This window comes from Lagenorhynchus albirostris, chromosome 13 (genome assembly GCF_949774975.1).
Source record: "Lagenorhynchus albirostris chromosome 13, mLagAlb1.1, whole genome shotgun sequence".
Lineage (NCBI taxonomy): Eukaryota > Metazoa > Chordata > Mammalia > Artiodactyla > Delphinidae > Lagenorhynchus > Lagenorhynchus albirostris.
Genome location: NC_083107.1, coordinates 70,869,585 through 70,887,381, shown reverse-complemented (window position 1 = coordinate 70,887,381; position 17,797 = coordinate 70,869,585). Strand labels below are relative to the sequence as shown.

The window sequence follows — 17,797 nt, the reverse complement described above, 5'->3', positions numbered from 1 at the left end:
TTTCTCAGTTCCTCCAAGCTCTCTCTCCCTCTCCTCCCACCTTAGGGCTATTGCATATGCATCTACCTGCAATGTACTCCAGTCTATCAGGATTTTTAGATGGAATCATCAGAAACCGACTCTGGCTGATTTAAGCCTAAGAGAAATGGAGTGTATGGGGTGGCTCACAGAATTTCCAGGAAGGCTGCAATACGAGGTCTGGAGATTAGGAAGAGACAAAGCAAAGCTGGACAAACAGAACTTCAGGCAAAATCACACCCAGAACCAGCCTGAAGAGGGCTCTGTTGCCTTTGCCTCTGAATGCAATGCTCCCTTAGACAAGGATATCCTGGAATCACTGCTCCAAAAACTGAATGTTGCTACCACACTCATTGCCACCAGAAGAAATTCTCAGCTATGCTTTTTGGTATCACTAGTTCCTGATTCACTGCCTTGGACAGATGACTCTGACCAAGCCTGGGTCATGTTCCCAAACTCTAACTGCAAGGAAGGCTAGGAAAGTGAGTAGGTGGGCTTTGGAGAAGCCTGCCCTTACCCAGACTCACACCGTGGGAAGGAATTCAGGAAAGGAATTCAGATGCTAAACAGCCAAGAAGTTCCACCCCTCGCTTCTTCCCCTGCTTTGCCTTTTCAAGACTGGCCTCCTTACAGTTCAGGTCTTTGTTGAACCAGCTCCTCAGAGGCCTTCCCTTGACCACCTCATCTTAAAAGATCTTCAGTCTGTTGTTACCTGCACCATGTTTGTTCCTTCACTGTACTTATCACAGTCGATCATCATTTATTTGGACTGTACCTTTCATGAGTACCTTGACTGCTTTGTTCACCTGTTTCCCAATGCCCCCGACCAAGCCTTACACAGATGCTCTCAGTGAACAGCTGTTGAATGAACGAGTAAGTGCATGAATACTTAAGAAGGCAGAGACTCTACCTGCTTAATTTTCTCTAGATTCAATGTAGCTTTATGTTAAAGGAGTTTCCACACATTACACTGGGAATTAATCGAATTACTTTATAGGCACAGTCACAGTCTTATTAATTAGTACAATACCATGTTCCATTTTGTATTTCCATTATTATTATAATGGAAATATTATTACTATATTATTACTATTATTACTTGAGTGGTATTGCTTATCTAATTGGCATGCGATCATGCTATGGATTTTCACTAGGCAGTTTCTGCTCATAATTGGCCACTTTTCTTACCTGAACACATAGAGATTTAAAAATACGTTTGAAAAGCTGTATCTTGCTCTCTGTAACAAATCAGGTATAATCTTGTGTGCTATTATATGCCAAGTGTTTTCTTATAGAGAACTTCATAATCAAGGTCTAGACGTGGCATTAATGACTAATGACTTCCCGGCTATGTCAGGATCTGAGATCATTAAACCTTTTCAGGAATGCTTCCCCACCATTACGCGGTTAAGTCCCTTAATGGTGCCTTAATTGGGGCTTTTATCGACTGCAGCAGCTCAGTAAATGTTTTTAATTCATCATTAGCTTTACAGTAATGAGTGTAGCCACTCAGTCGCCACTTCCAGCAAGCTGGCTCCTGGCTCCATGCCCCTGGACCTTAAACATGAGTCTGGTCTAGTACTTCTCCACCACAAGAATCTGAGACCCTGACGTCTAGAGTCTTATAGATCTTTGCATTTTCCAGAATGTTCAACAGAGGCTTGGACACATGTTAATTATTACTCTGTTGAATGTTGGCTACATGAGTTCAGTGGCTATTTTAAAGTCTCTTTTAAATGTGTCTGCGTTCTCTCTCCACACGTAATGTAGTGCTTGTAAACACTGTCTATAGAACTGCATCTGGCTCCTTGTCCCACCACCCTGGGAAGTCTAGAGTTTATGCTAAAAGGGCTTATCCCTTCTAAGGGTCCTTATCCCACTCGCAAAACTGTGTACAATATTTTGTGTGTAGGTGAATTTATTCAAGGAGAGGTTGTAATTTTCACCAGCCTCTCTGAGTTAGAAAAGTTTAAGAACTACTGCTCCAGAGGCTTCTAAATCTCAAATTGTCTGTCGGAAGTACAGGTGGAGAAAAATTCTACCTACATGCACACTTCCTCTCTCCCTGTATTCCTAAAAGGGGAGAAGTAGTGGTAACAGTAATGATAATAACAGCAATAATAAACGTTCATTGGACACATGCAAAAAAATAAATAAAAAATAAAGTGGGATAGGTTCTTAAAATGAGGAAAAAAATATATTTATACATATGTGCTTATGACTTTTATGTGCAAGAGAATATAAATTTTAAAAAAACAGAAAAAAATAAAATAAATTTTAAAAAGCAAGTTATTTATGTCATCATATAATGGGTTTAATTTTGTTATTTCAAAATGAATAAATATTTTTAAAATTTCTGTTTTAATTTCTAATATGGAAAGTATTGCTAGATATAATCCATATATTTTCAGAAACTTTGGAGTCCCTAATAATTTTTAAGAATGTAAGAAGTTCCTGCAACCAAAAAGTCTGAGAACTGCTACACTATATCATACTAGTGGTGGGATGAAACGCAGCAGGAACTCAGAGTGTGGGCTGGGTCACATTCATGTCAGAGCCTTAAAGATTTACAGACTTCTTCAAGGCGGTCCCTTGTAAGCCTCCATGAACCCAGACCATTCCCTAACTTCAGTTATCATAAGGCCCAGCCCTATCTATGGCTCTTGTCCTTGGAATTTCATAGAAATAGCTTTGCCCTTATCTCTCTAACAGGATCCCTATAATAAACTACATTTTACTGAAGCTACCTTAAGTGGCTTCCTTGTAACCAAAGCAGCCTGACCAAAACCATATACATGCATCTGTTTTAAATATGAACCCTGATCAACAGGAACGGAATGCTTCTGTTTCTGTATCAAACTAACTCTACCTCGTGATCTTTTGGTTTGACGTAATTTGATGGAAAAATTCCAGTTCTATCTCCGATACTTCCTGTCCACCATTCTCCATCTTTCTGGGTCACCAATATTTCTTCACCTTCAGTGAAAGTCAAATCTCCAGGTTCTGCACTTGAATACGGATAAAGTGCAATATACTCTGTAGGAAACAAAGCAAAAAGAAACTAGTTTTGGTTGCAAGATTACAGAAGTAAAAAAAAAAAAAAACTGTTGATCTCCAAGATCTTGAGTAATTTTACTGTAAAAGCCCTTGTGACTTAAGGAAACTTAATGTAAAGAGATGTTAAGGTAGAAAATGGAATGAAGTAATTATTTAATAATTTCTTAGAAAAAGATTACGTCTTTGACTGAACATAAAACTTTATCACAGGGTTTCTTTTTTCCCCAACTGTATCATCATCACCATGATCATCACCATCATCATCATCATGTCACAGAGAATAACCCCAAAACTACAAATAGATATCAGTATCTTTACAGAGAGTCAAGACATGAAAAGTTTTTTTAACCTTCTTACATATAGTTTAATCTGCTAAATTCTTTTCTCTTTAATTCTTTTACATACAGTTATGGAAATGCCCACTATTCAGCTGACATCAGTACTAGAGGCCAATTTCCATCACAATGGCCCAGCTCCTAGCACAGTGCTTGGCACAGAATAGATGCTCAATAAATATTTGTTCATGAATAACCTTATGGGAAATGTCTAAGTTTTTATACTGGCTTTGTTTTTTTGTTCAGATGATTACTAGTACTTAGAAGAAACAGTCAATGACCAGGTTTTAGAAGTCTCTTTTTCTTTCTTCTAGTACTATTTGTATTTGTTGACATGAAATTTGCTCAGTAGATCATAAACTGGAGATGGCCAGAACCAGTATCCGGAAACTATTTACTATCCACATTTCCATATTATTCAATTTAGCTGACTTAAGAAGATGAAAAATGCTTACAAGATTAAGGTATGTTGCAACAAGCCAGGTCCTTTCCAAAATGCTCCTCACCACTTTCCTAGGATCATTCCACTGCAGTTATTCCACAGTAAACCTCTGGTTGCAGCCTTGCTGGTGACTCGAGTTCCCTAACCTTTCACAGCTGAGCCCTGGCTCATACCTTTCCCTCTGTCCACCAAGCGTTCTCTTCGTCACTAAGCAAGAATTTACTCATTGTTTAAGATGATTCAACATGGCCACCTCTGTGGATTCACAGGTCCTACTCAAAATTATGTTTTTGTTCATTCATTATAGAATTTATTACAATTATATGCCTAGCCTTCCCATTTTACTGTGAGCACTTGGGAAACTATTTTATTCATCCGTGTATATTTCAGGCTCTAGCATACAATCTCTAATGTAGTAGATACTGAATAAACTGTTTAATTTACCATTAAGCTGATTTTCTTGAGCAATATAAACAAAATGTACTTAAACTGTTCAACTAATTTTACAGTGAATATATAATTAATTTATAAACCTACACAACTATTAAATAACAATACTGTCTGAAATAAGGGTGGACATTTTTCAGCACAATATCAAAATTAAGATACTCAAACAACCCAAAGGGCAATAAAAAAATTCTTTGTAATATTTATGATTGAAGTGTATCTTGATTTCAAATCCTACTTAATGATTTATATGGTACACTGTAATTAAAATGCAATTCAGGGGGCTTCCCTGGTGGTGCAGTGGTTGGGAGTCCGCCTGCCGATGCAGGGGACACGGGTTTGTGCCCTGGTCCAGGAGGGTCCCACATGCAGCGGAGCGGCTGGGCCCGTGAGCCATGGCCGCTGGGCCTGTGCGTCCGGAGCCTGTGCTCCGCAACGGGAGAGGCCACAACAGTGAGAGGCCCGCGTACCGCAAAAAAAAAGAAAAGAAAAGAAAATGCAATTCAGGGAATTCCCTGGAGGTCCAGTGGTTAGGACTCCACACTCTCACTGCTGAGGGCCCGGGCTCAATCCCTGGTCAGGGAACTAAAAATCCCACAAGCCGTGCAGTAAGGCCAAAAACAAACAAACAAACAAGTGCAATTCATAAACAACTAAATGTACTGAAATTTCCTTATATTCTAAACATCTATAATCTAGATATATAATAAAAGGAAAACAAAAGACTTCATGTTATCTCATTGCAACACTTATCTATGATCTTATTTATTGAGGCAGTCTATGCTGAATTTTTATAGTACTGATTTTCTAAAAGCGTCAAGTATTTTCAGCTATATATTTTTTATATCCTCAATATTCATGTGAAATAGAGCGGGAGCAGGTTTTCCTAACCTCACTTTAACACTGAAGACACAGAAGTAAGGAGAGTAACAACTGTGGGAAGTCAGTAGCTAATTTGACTTCCATCTAATTTATAAATCGCCAAAAGCTCACCTTCTCCCACTGTAGAGGCTGCAGAGGTAGGTTTCTTGTTTACAGCTGCATACAAAGCTTCTGGTCTGCCAAATATACACACAAACAGATTAAAAAAAATAATAAAATAACAAAAAAAAGACATCAACAAGTAAATAAAAAAGGTGATTTGATGAAAACAGGAGGTTTTAGCAGTGCATTCTTTTTAAGGGCTAAAATTAATTGAAATATTGTCTCAGTACACAGGCTAGAAATACCCTCATATGCAAAATCCTAGTGGATTAAGAACTGCCTACTTACAAACGACTTAATTTTTTTAAATCTACTGAGGTAATTTCAATATGATTTATAAATAGTTTTTCAAATGTGAGATATTTTGCCTTTCTAAAGTAACTTAAAAGACATGAGGCATTGGTAAATGGGCAGTTATTTGGTAAAGCACACATGGGACTTGGCTTGGTTTAGAGAAAAATAAGGGCAGTATATAAATTTTACTACTTGTTTAGAGCACAGTACATTTAAAAATATGTAAAAATAACAGAACTTTATTTTTACATTTTGGAACATACATAGCTTTTATTTCCAACTTAACCCAGGAAACTGTTTTCAAAAATCTGGAAAACTGTGGTATTTTAAGAACTAGACATCTGTAGAATACATCAGGGCTCCCCAGGACCTGTGAGTAAATTGTATAGTGAAGCAGTTTATAGGTTAACAGAGGGGACCCTTACTACAACTCATGGGCACACTGAATGGACTGCCTTGCTGAATTCTCCATTACCGCAGCATTTCGAGTTGCATGCCTTATCTGTTAGAAAAGATCAGTAATTGAATGAAAAGTTAGAAGAAATGCCCTTTAAGGCATTTAAACTTAATCCCTTTGTGTTTAAGTTTTCCTTCTCTGTAAAATGTCATGGAGTTTAAATAAGATAATTACTACACAGGGTCTAGCACAGTGCCAGCATACACATCAGCTATGTATTATTGTTGTTCCTGTTATTACACACTCTAAGCCTAAAATTCCATGTCAGTCTGAAAAGTAAATTTCTGCATTTGAACTGAAAATTGATGTACAGAACCTTAGCACTGAAAGGATTTTTAAAGATTTTTTAGTTTATTATTTTCATTCAACCAATTAAAAAACTAGAGACCAAGCAGGTTACCCCATACAGTCTGGCAAAAATAGCAGAATCAGAACTCAAGGCTCTTGATTTCCAAAGACCCCATTCCTTTTCAATAAATCATTTTGCTTTTCTATTTAGATCAATTTCCATATAAAACACAAATGATAATTACCCACAGCTATATTAGAGTACTTATTTGTTTATATTAAAGAAGTTTGATGACCTGACTCCCATACAGACTGGGAAACAAAGGCCAGAGACCTTATCTGGTTTTGTTTTTTGTTCATGCAAAAGTTCATTCATTTGATTGTCCTTTCATTCACTTCTCTCCTCATTTACTAAGTAAATATGATTGAGCAGCTACTATGCATTAAGATCACACTAGGTATGGAAAAACTGAAAAATGAACAAAAAAGACGTGAATCCCACCCTCCTGGAGTTTATGACCTAATAAGGGATATAGGTAAGAAAGTAAATAACTACAACACAGTGTGTCATGAGCCGTAAGAAACGTGATGTTCAGGGAACTCTGGAGGCCCAGAGATGGGAACGCCTCACTCTGGCAAAGGCGAGGCCCTTGGTATTGATTTGTCTAAATATTGACAATTTACAGTAAATAATAAGGGAGAAACCTCCAAAGGAAATGAAAAATAACTTCTCTAACTGACCTGATGTTAGTACAAAGAAAGCAACAGAACTAAAATCTTAAGCACTTTGAAAACTTTAGGAATCTGAAATAACTAGAATAAAAGATGTTCAAAAATTGGAACAAATCATCTGAGGTATGATTTTTTTCACTCTAGGAATCACCCTTCTGATATCAAACTCAAGCATAAACTTTTAATTTTCCTGCACAGCCAACTGTTCTGTGGCTGACTCATCAGTGAAAATACCAACATCCACGCCTCATGTAAACACACAAAAATGCTTACTCTTGGGCTTCCCTGGTGGCACAGTGGTTGAGAGTCCGCCTGCCGATGCAGGGGACACGGGTTCGTGCCCCGGTCCGGGAAGATCCCACATGCCGCGGAGCGGCTAGGCCCGTGAGCCATGGCCGCTGAGCCCGCGCGTCCGGAGCCTGTTGCTCCGCAACGGGAGAGGCCACAGCAGTGAGAGGCCCGCGTACCGCCAAAAAAAAGAAAAAAAAAATGCTTACTCTTCCCGCCTGACTTCACTCCCAGGGATGATTTTAACGTAAGATTTTGGAAACCATCCTCTTCCTCCATGCACCTCCCCAAACCACCAATTTTCTTGCTGCTCCAAGACAGTAATGATATCATGTTTTGAGAAGTTCAAGTGGTTATCTTTCTTTGCAGTCCAGGAACAAAGGGCCTGTGCTTTTAGGTTTTCTACAACCTGTCCCTGTGAAATCAAAACCACAAAATTAAAAACAAACAAACAAAAAACACAATGGTAACCATGATTTTTGTTTTCTAGTATATAACATACTTACTGTTCAAACAGCAGACCAGTTTGGTGTGGTGGTGACTTAATATCAATGGTGACTTAATCTACTAACCAACTTAAAATTATATATGATAGACAACCACCTGAATAGCCTTCTGTGAAGTTAAAGACCCAACAGCTACCATTCAAGGAAACATCTTGGCACTAAGTATCACAGGTATGGAAGGTAAACCCTGGGTATGCAAGAGGTGTACTCACAGATCCATCAAGTATGTATCACAGAACAAATGAAAAGGGGAACCCTTTCTCTCCTCCAGTTTCCAAAGTCTCCTCACTGCAGTGGATTCTGTTTATTCCACTAGGAGTGGAGATGCAGTTGTGATGGGCCTCCCTCCACTTTTCTGTTTTCTGTTTCATAACGTCTTCGTATTCTTATTCATCCTTCTTTCTTTCCTTCTTCTCTCAGAGGAAGTAGTGTTTTCATTTTGTTGATAGGGCTAGCCTCTTTACCTGTGCTCTAAACTTTCTATCATGTCCTCCCACCTTCTAACAATATTTTGTAACACTGTGAATTCTCTCTTGAATCTTTAACTTTCTACTTCTCTATTTACTTCTACTTCTTTTTTTTAATTCTTAAAAAATATTTATTTATTTATTTGGCTGTACTGGGATCTTAGTTGCTGCATGTGGGATCTTAGGTTGTGGCATTTGGGATCTAGTTCCCTGACCAGGGATTGAACCTGGGCCCTCTGCATTGGGAGTGTGGAGTCTTAACCACCGGACTACCAGGGAAGTCCCCTTACTTCTACTTCTAACTTCCTTAAAGAAAGAACGGTCTTAAACTTGCTTTCCAATTTCACCCCTCAGTCCATTCTAATTTAGCTTCTGTAACCATCACAATACTGAATCTCTTGACAAGATCATTGATAACATCAGAGCCAAAAGCTTCTTGCAAACCCTTACCTTCTCTGATCTCTGAACAGTGCTGACATCACTAAAACCCCTGCAGTTCGTGAAGTTCACTCTCTGGTGATTGATGGCTCCTCTTTGGTCCAGTCTCCTTCCCTTCCTGTTTTACATGATTTCCCTAATCTTATTTATGCCTATGATTTCTCAAATCTGTATCTTAATTATGACTTTATCTTTTGAGCTCCAGACTTGTAAATCAAGCTGCCTGCTGGGCCTTCCCAGCAGGCTGTCCCTCCTACAAATACCTAAGTTGCACGTCTGAAATGTAATCACTTTTAGAACCCACAAAACCCACTCCTCCAGTACTGCCATCCTCTCAGTTACTCAAGCTAAAGACCCTGAAGAGGTATGTTTAACTCCAACTTCTTCCTCACTCTTCACATTCAATGAATTGCCAATTTTATGCTGACTCCTAACACTCTTTTAAGTCCATCTCCTCTTCTATATATTTTCATTACTGGTTCACATCATCTGTTACTTAGCTATTGTAATATCCTCCCTTTGTTGGTCTCCTCCCTTTGCTTCCTTCCACAGTCTGGCCTCTATACTACTGCCAGAGTTATCCTTCTAAAATATACACTTCAACTCTCCTCTTAAAAACCTTCATGGGCTTTCCACTGCCAGTTGCTTAGCATGGTATTAAATGCTTCACAAATAAACCTCAACCACTCCAACTTCACTTAACCCTTTCTTCATGAATCCTGTACTCTAGCCACACTATAAACAATACTTGTTTCCTATGAATTCCTCTTGTTAACATGCCTCAGTGACTTTTCCCAAATTGTTCTTTCACAGGAATAACTTTCCTTCTTTGTTTGGTGAAAGCTTGCTCATTTTTGAAGGTTCGACTGAAATGCCTTACCTATTGAGAAGCCTGCTCCAATTCCCACAGATTGAATTGAAATGCTCTCTCCTATACCCCTCAAGATTTCATAAAATATCTTTATTACAACACTTCTCATACAGTTATTTATTTATATGTTTGTCTTCATTAGATTGACTTCTTAATGGCAGAGGTTTTTTTTTTTCCCATTAAATTTCTAGCACATAATAAATGCCTGGAACCTGTGGTCACACAATAAACATTTTTTGAGTGAAGGACTCTATTCTGATGAAGTCTGCAATTTCTTTTTAATAATGTTAATGTAACAATGCTGGCATCTCGGTTACATCTAAACCAGAGGCTAAACATATATATAACACAGTTCTCACACAAATGACTTACTTAAGGAAAACACAAACAAAAAAACCCCAAGCCCAAGCTCTTCTTACAATAACTACAAATTAAGACTATAATCAGATTTGTAAAAATGATATTTTGAGCTCAGAAACCTTAGCTGGTAGCAACTTGCTACTATGAGAATAAATTGTTGGGAAACCTCTAATAATAATTTCTTCAACCTCGTATCACATATGAATGGTAAGAAAAGAAACTAAATGATACAAACTTTGGTTAGATGAGTAAATGATGGCCTTGTACAAAAATCTTCATTCTATTTTATGTGAACCAGGAGCAATGTCAAAGAATAAAACACAAGAAAATTAAAGATACATACCTGTCCGTGAATAGGTGATGTAGATACAGGGGACACAGTGCGAGTAAAAGCTGATTTTTTCTGCCATGATGTGTTAACAGTTAGGCTTGAAAACGATACGTTTTGATAATCAGTCACTGATGCTGGTTGATTTGAAGAAAGTGATCTATAAATATAACAATATGACAAAAGTATACTTAATTGTTCAGAATCTTATGAAGTACTACCAATTTATCTATTTGTATATAATATACATTGTGTTGAAACACAACTTGGGCAAAAAAAAAAATCTATGAACTACTGACCCACGTTTTTATTTACTAAACTTCAGAATTAAATTTGGAACAAAAGGTACTCTTAGAGAGTCCAGTGCAGATTACAATATGATTAAGTAGCAGGTTGACACAAATACATATTAGGTGTTCACACATTTGCAGAGACGTGTAAACTCCATTATTAGCTAAAAGCTTACTCAGAAGTTGAGGTAGCAGATAAAGACACTGTAGGAGGAAGTAAGGCCTTCTTAGGCGACACAGATTTTTCAGACGTTATTTTTTCTACATAGTTGCATGGAAACCAGCCAAAATTTCCTTGAAAACTACCATAAAGCCAACCAGGTTCTCCTACGGTTTTTTCATCAACCTACGGAAACAAAAAGTAGGGTTAACAGTGGTTAGAAAGCCACTTATTTACAAAGGAAAGAGATGCAGACCACTGTCCAGCAGCCTAATTTTCAGAATTAAGTCCGTCTAACTAAACAGCTAAAGCACTTTCTACAGTAGATTATTATCTCTAATGATGGACAAGGTGCCTTTTTAAATTTAAATTTTTAATTTTATCCAAGTTAATACATAAAAATAGTTTACATTCCTATCAGAGTCTTTTTGAACTCTCTAGGAGAAACAGAAAACTTTTTCTGAATACTATTTTCCAGCTGGTAAAACACAGAGGTGATTTACAGTTTCATTTCTTCTCCCAGACATTTCCCTCCTACAGCCTGGCATCCTCTGTCCTCACAGCACCCCTTCTTCCGCTTCTTGGTCCTTTGTCCTTTAAACACTGATGATACATCAAGTTTTATCACTGGCTCTCTTACTTCATACTATACACTTCTGGAAGAGGCCCACTCACTTCTATAGTGATCAGTTCTTTATACGATATATTTGCAGAACCGACTTCTTTTTTCTAATGGGATAAGCCTGTACTTTCAACTACTTCCCAGATATCTTCAACTGGATGATCCACAAGAACTTCCAACTCAAGTCTAAGATTGAACTTGTTTTCTTCCCCAGTCTACTCCTTCTCCTAAATTCCTGTATCTCTGTTATTCTTACCATCAAAGACTTAGTCATTCTAAATAAAAAATCTTTGGATAGGGAGGGTGGGAGGGAGGGAGATGCAAGAGGGAAGAGATATGGGGACATATGTATATGTATAACTGATTCACTTTGTTATAAAAGCAGAAACTAACACACCGTTGTAAAGCAATTATACTCCAATAAAGATGTAAAAAAGAAAATCTTTGGCTCTTACCTCTCTTACACTTCCATATCCAAACTGTGTTGATTTTGCTTCTAAAAGCTCTTTCGAATTTTTTTTTTTCAACCCTACCCTCCTAACCTACTTCAGGCCTTTTTCATTTCACATCTAGATTACTGTAATCTTTACTCATCCTTCAAGATTCTGTTAACTGCCCCCAAACTAGGTCAGAGTTATCTCATACATACTGTCATGAGATAGCATGCATTGTCATACTGTGTGATTCTTTATTTACATGTATCTCTTCCCTTTGTCTGTGAGCCTTTTAATTGATACCCATTGCCCAGCATAATACATATTTACTTAATTCATTGAATAAATATGCCAACTATGTCTCTGTTCTCCACTCCATTTTCTACACTTTTTAGATAACCTTTCTAAAATAGATTTGACAGTGTTTTACCTATCAAAATCATGTAGAATTTGTATGGTGATTCCATATCCATTAAGATTTTTAAAAACACTTTTTTTGAGGTGTAATTAGCATATTATAAATTTCACATTTAAGGTATTAAATGTGATAAGTTTTGACATACGTATACAGTTGTGAAAAATCACACAACCAAGATAATAAACGTATCTATCAACCCAAAATGTCTCCTTTTGCTCTACTGAAAGCACTCCCTCCCACTCCTCCACTTGACCCACACCCCATCTCCAGGAAGACACTGGTATGCTTTTTGTCATTATAAATTAGTCTGCATGCTCTAGAACTTTATATAAATAAAATCACACAATATACATCCCTTTCTGGGGGGTCTGACTTTTACTCGGCCTATTATTTATTATTATTTTGAGATCCATCCATGTTGTAGTGAATGTGAATAGTTCATTTCATTTTATTGTTGAGTAATATTACATTGTATGATGTACCACAATTTGTCTGTTTACCTACTGATGGAAGATTGAATTGTTTCCAGTTTCTGGCTATTACAAATAAAGCTGCCATAAACATTTGTCTTTGTATGGACATATGCTTTCAATTCTCTCGAGTAAAGATCTAGGAGTGACAGGGCTGGCTCATATGGTAGGTGCATGTTTAACTTATTTTACTGATAATAATGACTTTATTGAGATATAATTCACCATACAATCCTCCCATTTAAAGTACACAAATCAATGGATTTTAGTATATTCACTTATGCAACCATTATCACAATCAATTATAGAACCTTCTCTATTAAAAAGAAACCTTGTACTATGTTGTATCTAACAGTCTAAGAAACCCTTGAGCAGCCCAAAGCTGTAAGGATTTTCTCCAATGTCTTTTTCTAGAAGTTCTACAGTTCTAGGTTTTACATTTCAGGATTTACCTCTGATCTATTTTGAGTTAACTTTCATATATGTTGTAAGGAATAAATCAAAATTCATTTTTGTGCATATGGATATCCAAATGTTCCAATGTCATTTGCTTTTTTGAAAAGACTAGGACTTCCCTGGTGGTGCAGTGGGTAAGAATCCGCCTGCCAATGCAGGGGACATGGGATCGAGCTCTGGTCCAGGAAGATCTCACATGCCGCAGAGCAACTAAGCCTATGCACCACAACTGCTAAGCCTGCGCTCTAGAGCCCACGAGCCACAACTACTGAAGCCCATGCGCCCTAGAGCCCGCGTTCCGCAACAAGAGAAGCCACCGCAATGAGAAGCCCGCACACCTCAACAAAGAGTAGCCCCTGCTCGCCGCAACTAGAGAAAGTCTGCGCAGCAACAAAGACCCAATGCAGCCAAAAGTAAATAAATAAATAAATTTATATATTAAAAAAAGACTATCCTTTCTCCACTGAGTTGCCTTTGCACCTTTATAAAAAATCAGTTATATAAATATGCAGTTGTAGATCCAGTTATTCTGTTCCACTTGTCTATTTTCCAATCTAGATACTAATACTACCCCATTCTTATTGCTATAACTTTTATAATAAGCCTTATAATCAGGTAGCATAAGATCTCCAACTTTGTTCTTCTTTTTCCAAAGTGGTTTGGTTATGAATCAGCTTGTAAATTTTTACAAAAAAGTGAAAAAGAAGTACTGAGATCTTCCTGAATGGAACACTTGTAGGATAGAGCCTGAGGATTTGCCCAAACTGTTCTCATTTAAGTATTATTTCCTAAGCTCTGTATTTATCTAAAACAGAGATAATTTAGAAAAAAAATGTTAAAAAAATATATATAATATGTATAAAATTCTCTATTAAAAAGGGCTACCCTTTTAATATGTCTGATGAACTTAATGTGATTGAGAGACGCCAATATTGCTGTTTCTGTTATCTTGTGCACGAGACCTATTAGACGTGTGAAAATACCCCTTGGAAAAGAAGTCTGTGCTAATATAATTGTACATTCTATGCTGTCATATGTAGCATATCACATAGACAACTGTCTGGCTCTACTTGGAAGACTTTCTGAAATCTGATTGCTACTCAATGATTTTCTGTTTTAAAGAGTGTTAAACAGATCACATATGCAAGTAATAAGACCAAAAATCTTAATACCAATGTATACAATTAAACTGCATGGCTTATATTCTTAAAAAAAAAAAAAAGCCTGGTGGGAGTTTGATTGAAACTGCCTTGAATCTATAGAACAATTTGAGGAGAATTGCTTTCTTATCAATATAGAGTCTTCCAATCCATAAACATGGTATAGCTTTCCATTTATTTAGGTCTTCCATTTTTCTCAACAATACTTTGTAATTTTCAATAAACAGGTCCTGTACATCTTTTGTCAGTTTTATATCTAAGCATTTCATATTTTGTATGTTACTGTAAATGTTAATTTTAATTTCTGAATATCCATTGCTTGTATGTAGAAATACAACTAATTTCTGTATATTGATCTTGTTTCCTGCAACTTTGCTAAACTCACTTATTACTTCTAGTAGCTTTTATTTTCTTTTTAAGATTCTATGGGATTTTCTACACAATCATGTCTTCTGCAAATTAATTACTTCTCCATTTCCAATCTTGATGTCTTTTATTCTATGCTGAGTCACTGCAGATCCATCACGATTTTTATCCTAGAAGATCCCATCTCTCTAGTTTTAAGCTCTTCAAAGTTCAAACTTCTTAGTGTAGAATTCAAGGCCTCTGAAATTGTGGTTTCTTTGTCAAGTACCAACTTACCTTTCTAGCTTCATCTCCTAATATTTGTCCCATATTCTAGGTAAGTGGTTATGTGACATTCTTTAAACACACCAGGCTCAGTGTTTTTGTTCAAGATATTCCTCCTGCCAGAATTTTGTCGGGTTTAGGGGAAAGAACACAGACTTTGGAGTTAAGTGAACCATGTTTCAGTCTTAGCCATGCCACCTGGCTGGTAATCTGCTGTAAGGTAATGAATATCATCTAAAGCCTCAGTTTGTTCATCCATAAATTTTGGGGGAAAATACCTGCCCTACCTTCCTCCAGGTTATTCTGAGGATTAAATTAAGAATATTTATAAAAGTGCTTAGTAAACTGTAAAGCTCTAAACAAGTATAAAGCATAATACTTTGAGCCCTTTCTCCATCCTATCTTTGGGGAAAATGTCCCCAATGCTATTTGGTTGTGTTATTGCTTCATCTTCTGGGTTCCTATAGCACTTTATTTCCTTAAATGGTTAATCTAAACATATCACATTATATTTTGTACAATTATACATATTTCTTTTTTCTTCCTAAACTTTGCCTTCCTTATTCATTTTTATATATCCCCAGTAGGCACATGGCTAGAAACTCAACAAATGTTAACTTGAATAGACTATTCTAAATTAGATAAACAACAGATTCAAAGTTTAATTAATAACAAATGGATTTGTTATCAGGCAACTTCATTTGTGTTTATGGTAAATAATTCTCATTTTAATGCCATATGTCTGGCTATTTATTACATCATGAATGAGATATTTAAAAAATCCCTCAATCTAAGCTGCTTTGGTTAATTACACAGATAGTATCATAACTATCTAATTACCATAAAATGGTGTTCTGAAATAGAACAAAGGAACCATTGATAAAATATTATCCTGTAGATCTAGTTAAGACTAGTTTAAAATAGCTAATCCAGAGCACTAAAAATGAAGGCAAGAACATAATAAACCCTGAGGAATATGCAACCTAAACCTGATTTAAATATTTGGTCTAAAGGCAAGGAATCATTGAAAGGTATGAGTACTGGCCTTCAAACACTCACTTCCTCCTTTTCTTACAAACTTTTAAAAGCAAAATTTCTTTAATACTATTTCCTAATGTTTTCAACCTTCTGAAGAAGAAAAGGCCCAATCATTTATTATTCAGAGTTAGACCAGGTTGGCTCTGTAAGGGGTCAATTTTAACCAATTTCATACCTGTCGTTTATAATTCTAATTGATTTCTAGTTGTCAATTTACATAGAGAGTTAAACTAGAAAAATTTACATAAATTCTCACAGGCCTAGGGAAACTATTACTTCAAAAATATCATTAACAGATAAGGATAGAAAAATAGGTTGTCATGAAAAATGTTGCCATGGTTCAGTGGAATTTATCATCTTTTTCACTTTCACTCAAACCTCCTCAGCCACCTTCATTCATTAAGTTGACCAGATGTTGCCTCCTATCTTACCAACAATACAGAAGCCCTCAGATTTGACCTCACCTCTACCTCAGCACAAGTTATGATCCCATCCATCCCTTCATCCAGCCCTCCAATCACGAAGGAAAATGTATCTAGCCCTTCCACCTCTCCCTCTTCCTGTGCTATAGACCCCAAGCCCTCAAGATTATCATGAATCTTCCTCCTCTCCATCCATTGGTCAGAACAGAGAGGTCTGACAGTGAGGCATGAGGTGCCTTCCTGAGTGCTCTGTGTTCTGTATGTTGAATTGAGTGGTGGTTTCAAAGATCTATATACATGTACAAATTATTTGAGCTGTACACTTATGGTTGTGTACTTCACTCAATGTAAATTACATTTTAATTAGAAAAAACACCTCCCTCCATTGGTGATTTATTCTCTCTGGTATCATTAACCCTTTTCCTCTGCAGATCCTTTCTATTATTTAAACTTGCTCAAGCTTCTGCCAAGTTAAAAAACAAAAAACAAGAACAACTTCCCTCAACCCACATTCCTCATTATTTACCACCTTTGCTCCCTCCCCTCTTTCAAAAGTCAAGCTCCTTCAGAGAGTTTCATGTATTCACTGTCTCCTCTTCCTCCCTTCCAACTGTTCCTCAACTCACTGAAATCTGGCTTCTTCCCCCACCACTCCACTCAACTAATACTCTTCTCCTCAAGGTTAACAATAACTGTGCTGTTGTTAATCTAATGGTTATTTTTTTAGTACTGTCTTATTTTACATGTGGACCACTCGTCTCAAATGTCCCTGACACTAAACTCTGTTTTGTTCCTACCTCTAGTCATTCTTTTATGGCTCCCCCTCCTCTAACAATCCCTTCCATGTCCGTGCTTTTCAGGGATTGCATCCTCAGTCATCTTCCCCCTTCTTTATTACACCCTTGGATGAGCTCTGCCACAGTCGTCTTCAATAACCATCACAACACACTGATGACATCCAAACTGGCCTCTAGATATCTCTGGATATCCAACTGCTGCCTAGAAATCTGAAACTCATCCCAAACTGAACTCATTATAATTCCCACTTAAATTTCCTCCTTCTAATCTTTCTGTCTTAATGAATGAACACCATTATCAACCAAGCTGTCCAAATCAGGTATCTGGTAGTAACTCATGACTCGTTCTTTACGTCAAAGATTCGGCAGAGAATACAAGCGCTCAAGAAACTCCAGCTAACATTATGTTCCTGCTGTCACTACCACCAGACTGGCTCTCTGACTGTGGGAGACGTCTGCTCTAAAGCTGGAAGCAGTCTACACCCTTTCTTCCTCTACTTCTTTAGGATGTGTCTTTCTCATTAAACCATAAACTCACTAAGAGCAGAGACCGTCTTGTTCACTATATCCCTAGCCTATCATAGCTCC

At 37.1% G+C, this 17,797-nt stretch overlaps 1 protein-coding gene across 10 annotated transcripts in view; it reads right to left on the bottom strand.

Moving 5' to 3' along the window:
• ITSN2 (intersectin 2) overlaps positions 1 to 17,797 on the bottom strand; it is a 161,360-nt gene that overhangs the window by 54,996 nt on the left and 88,567 nt on the right. For 9 of the 10 annotated variants that reach the window (XM_060169732.1, XM_060169734.1, XM_060169733.1 and 6 more), the window contains 5 exons: positions 10,779 to 10,948; positions 10,328 to 10,472; positions 7,552 to 7,757; positions 5,293 to 5,357; positions 2,888 to 3,054 (listed from right to left, as the gene is read on the bottom strand). In XM_060169732.1, the coding sequence (XP_060025715.1) occupies positions 2,888 to 3,054; positions 5,293 to 5,357; positions 7,552 to 7,757; positions 10,328 to 10,472; positions 10,779 to 10,948 (753 nt within the window). The remainder of the gene's footprint in view (positions 1 to 2,887; positions 3,055 to 5,292; positions 5,358 to 7,551; positions 7,758 to 10,327; positions 10,473 to 10,778; positions 10,949 to 17,797) is intronic. The other variant, XM_060169729.1, reaches the window with a different exon arrangement.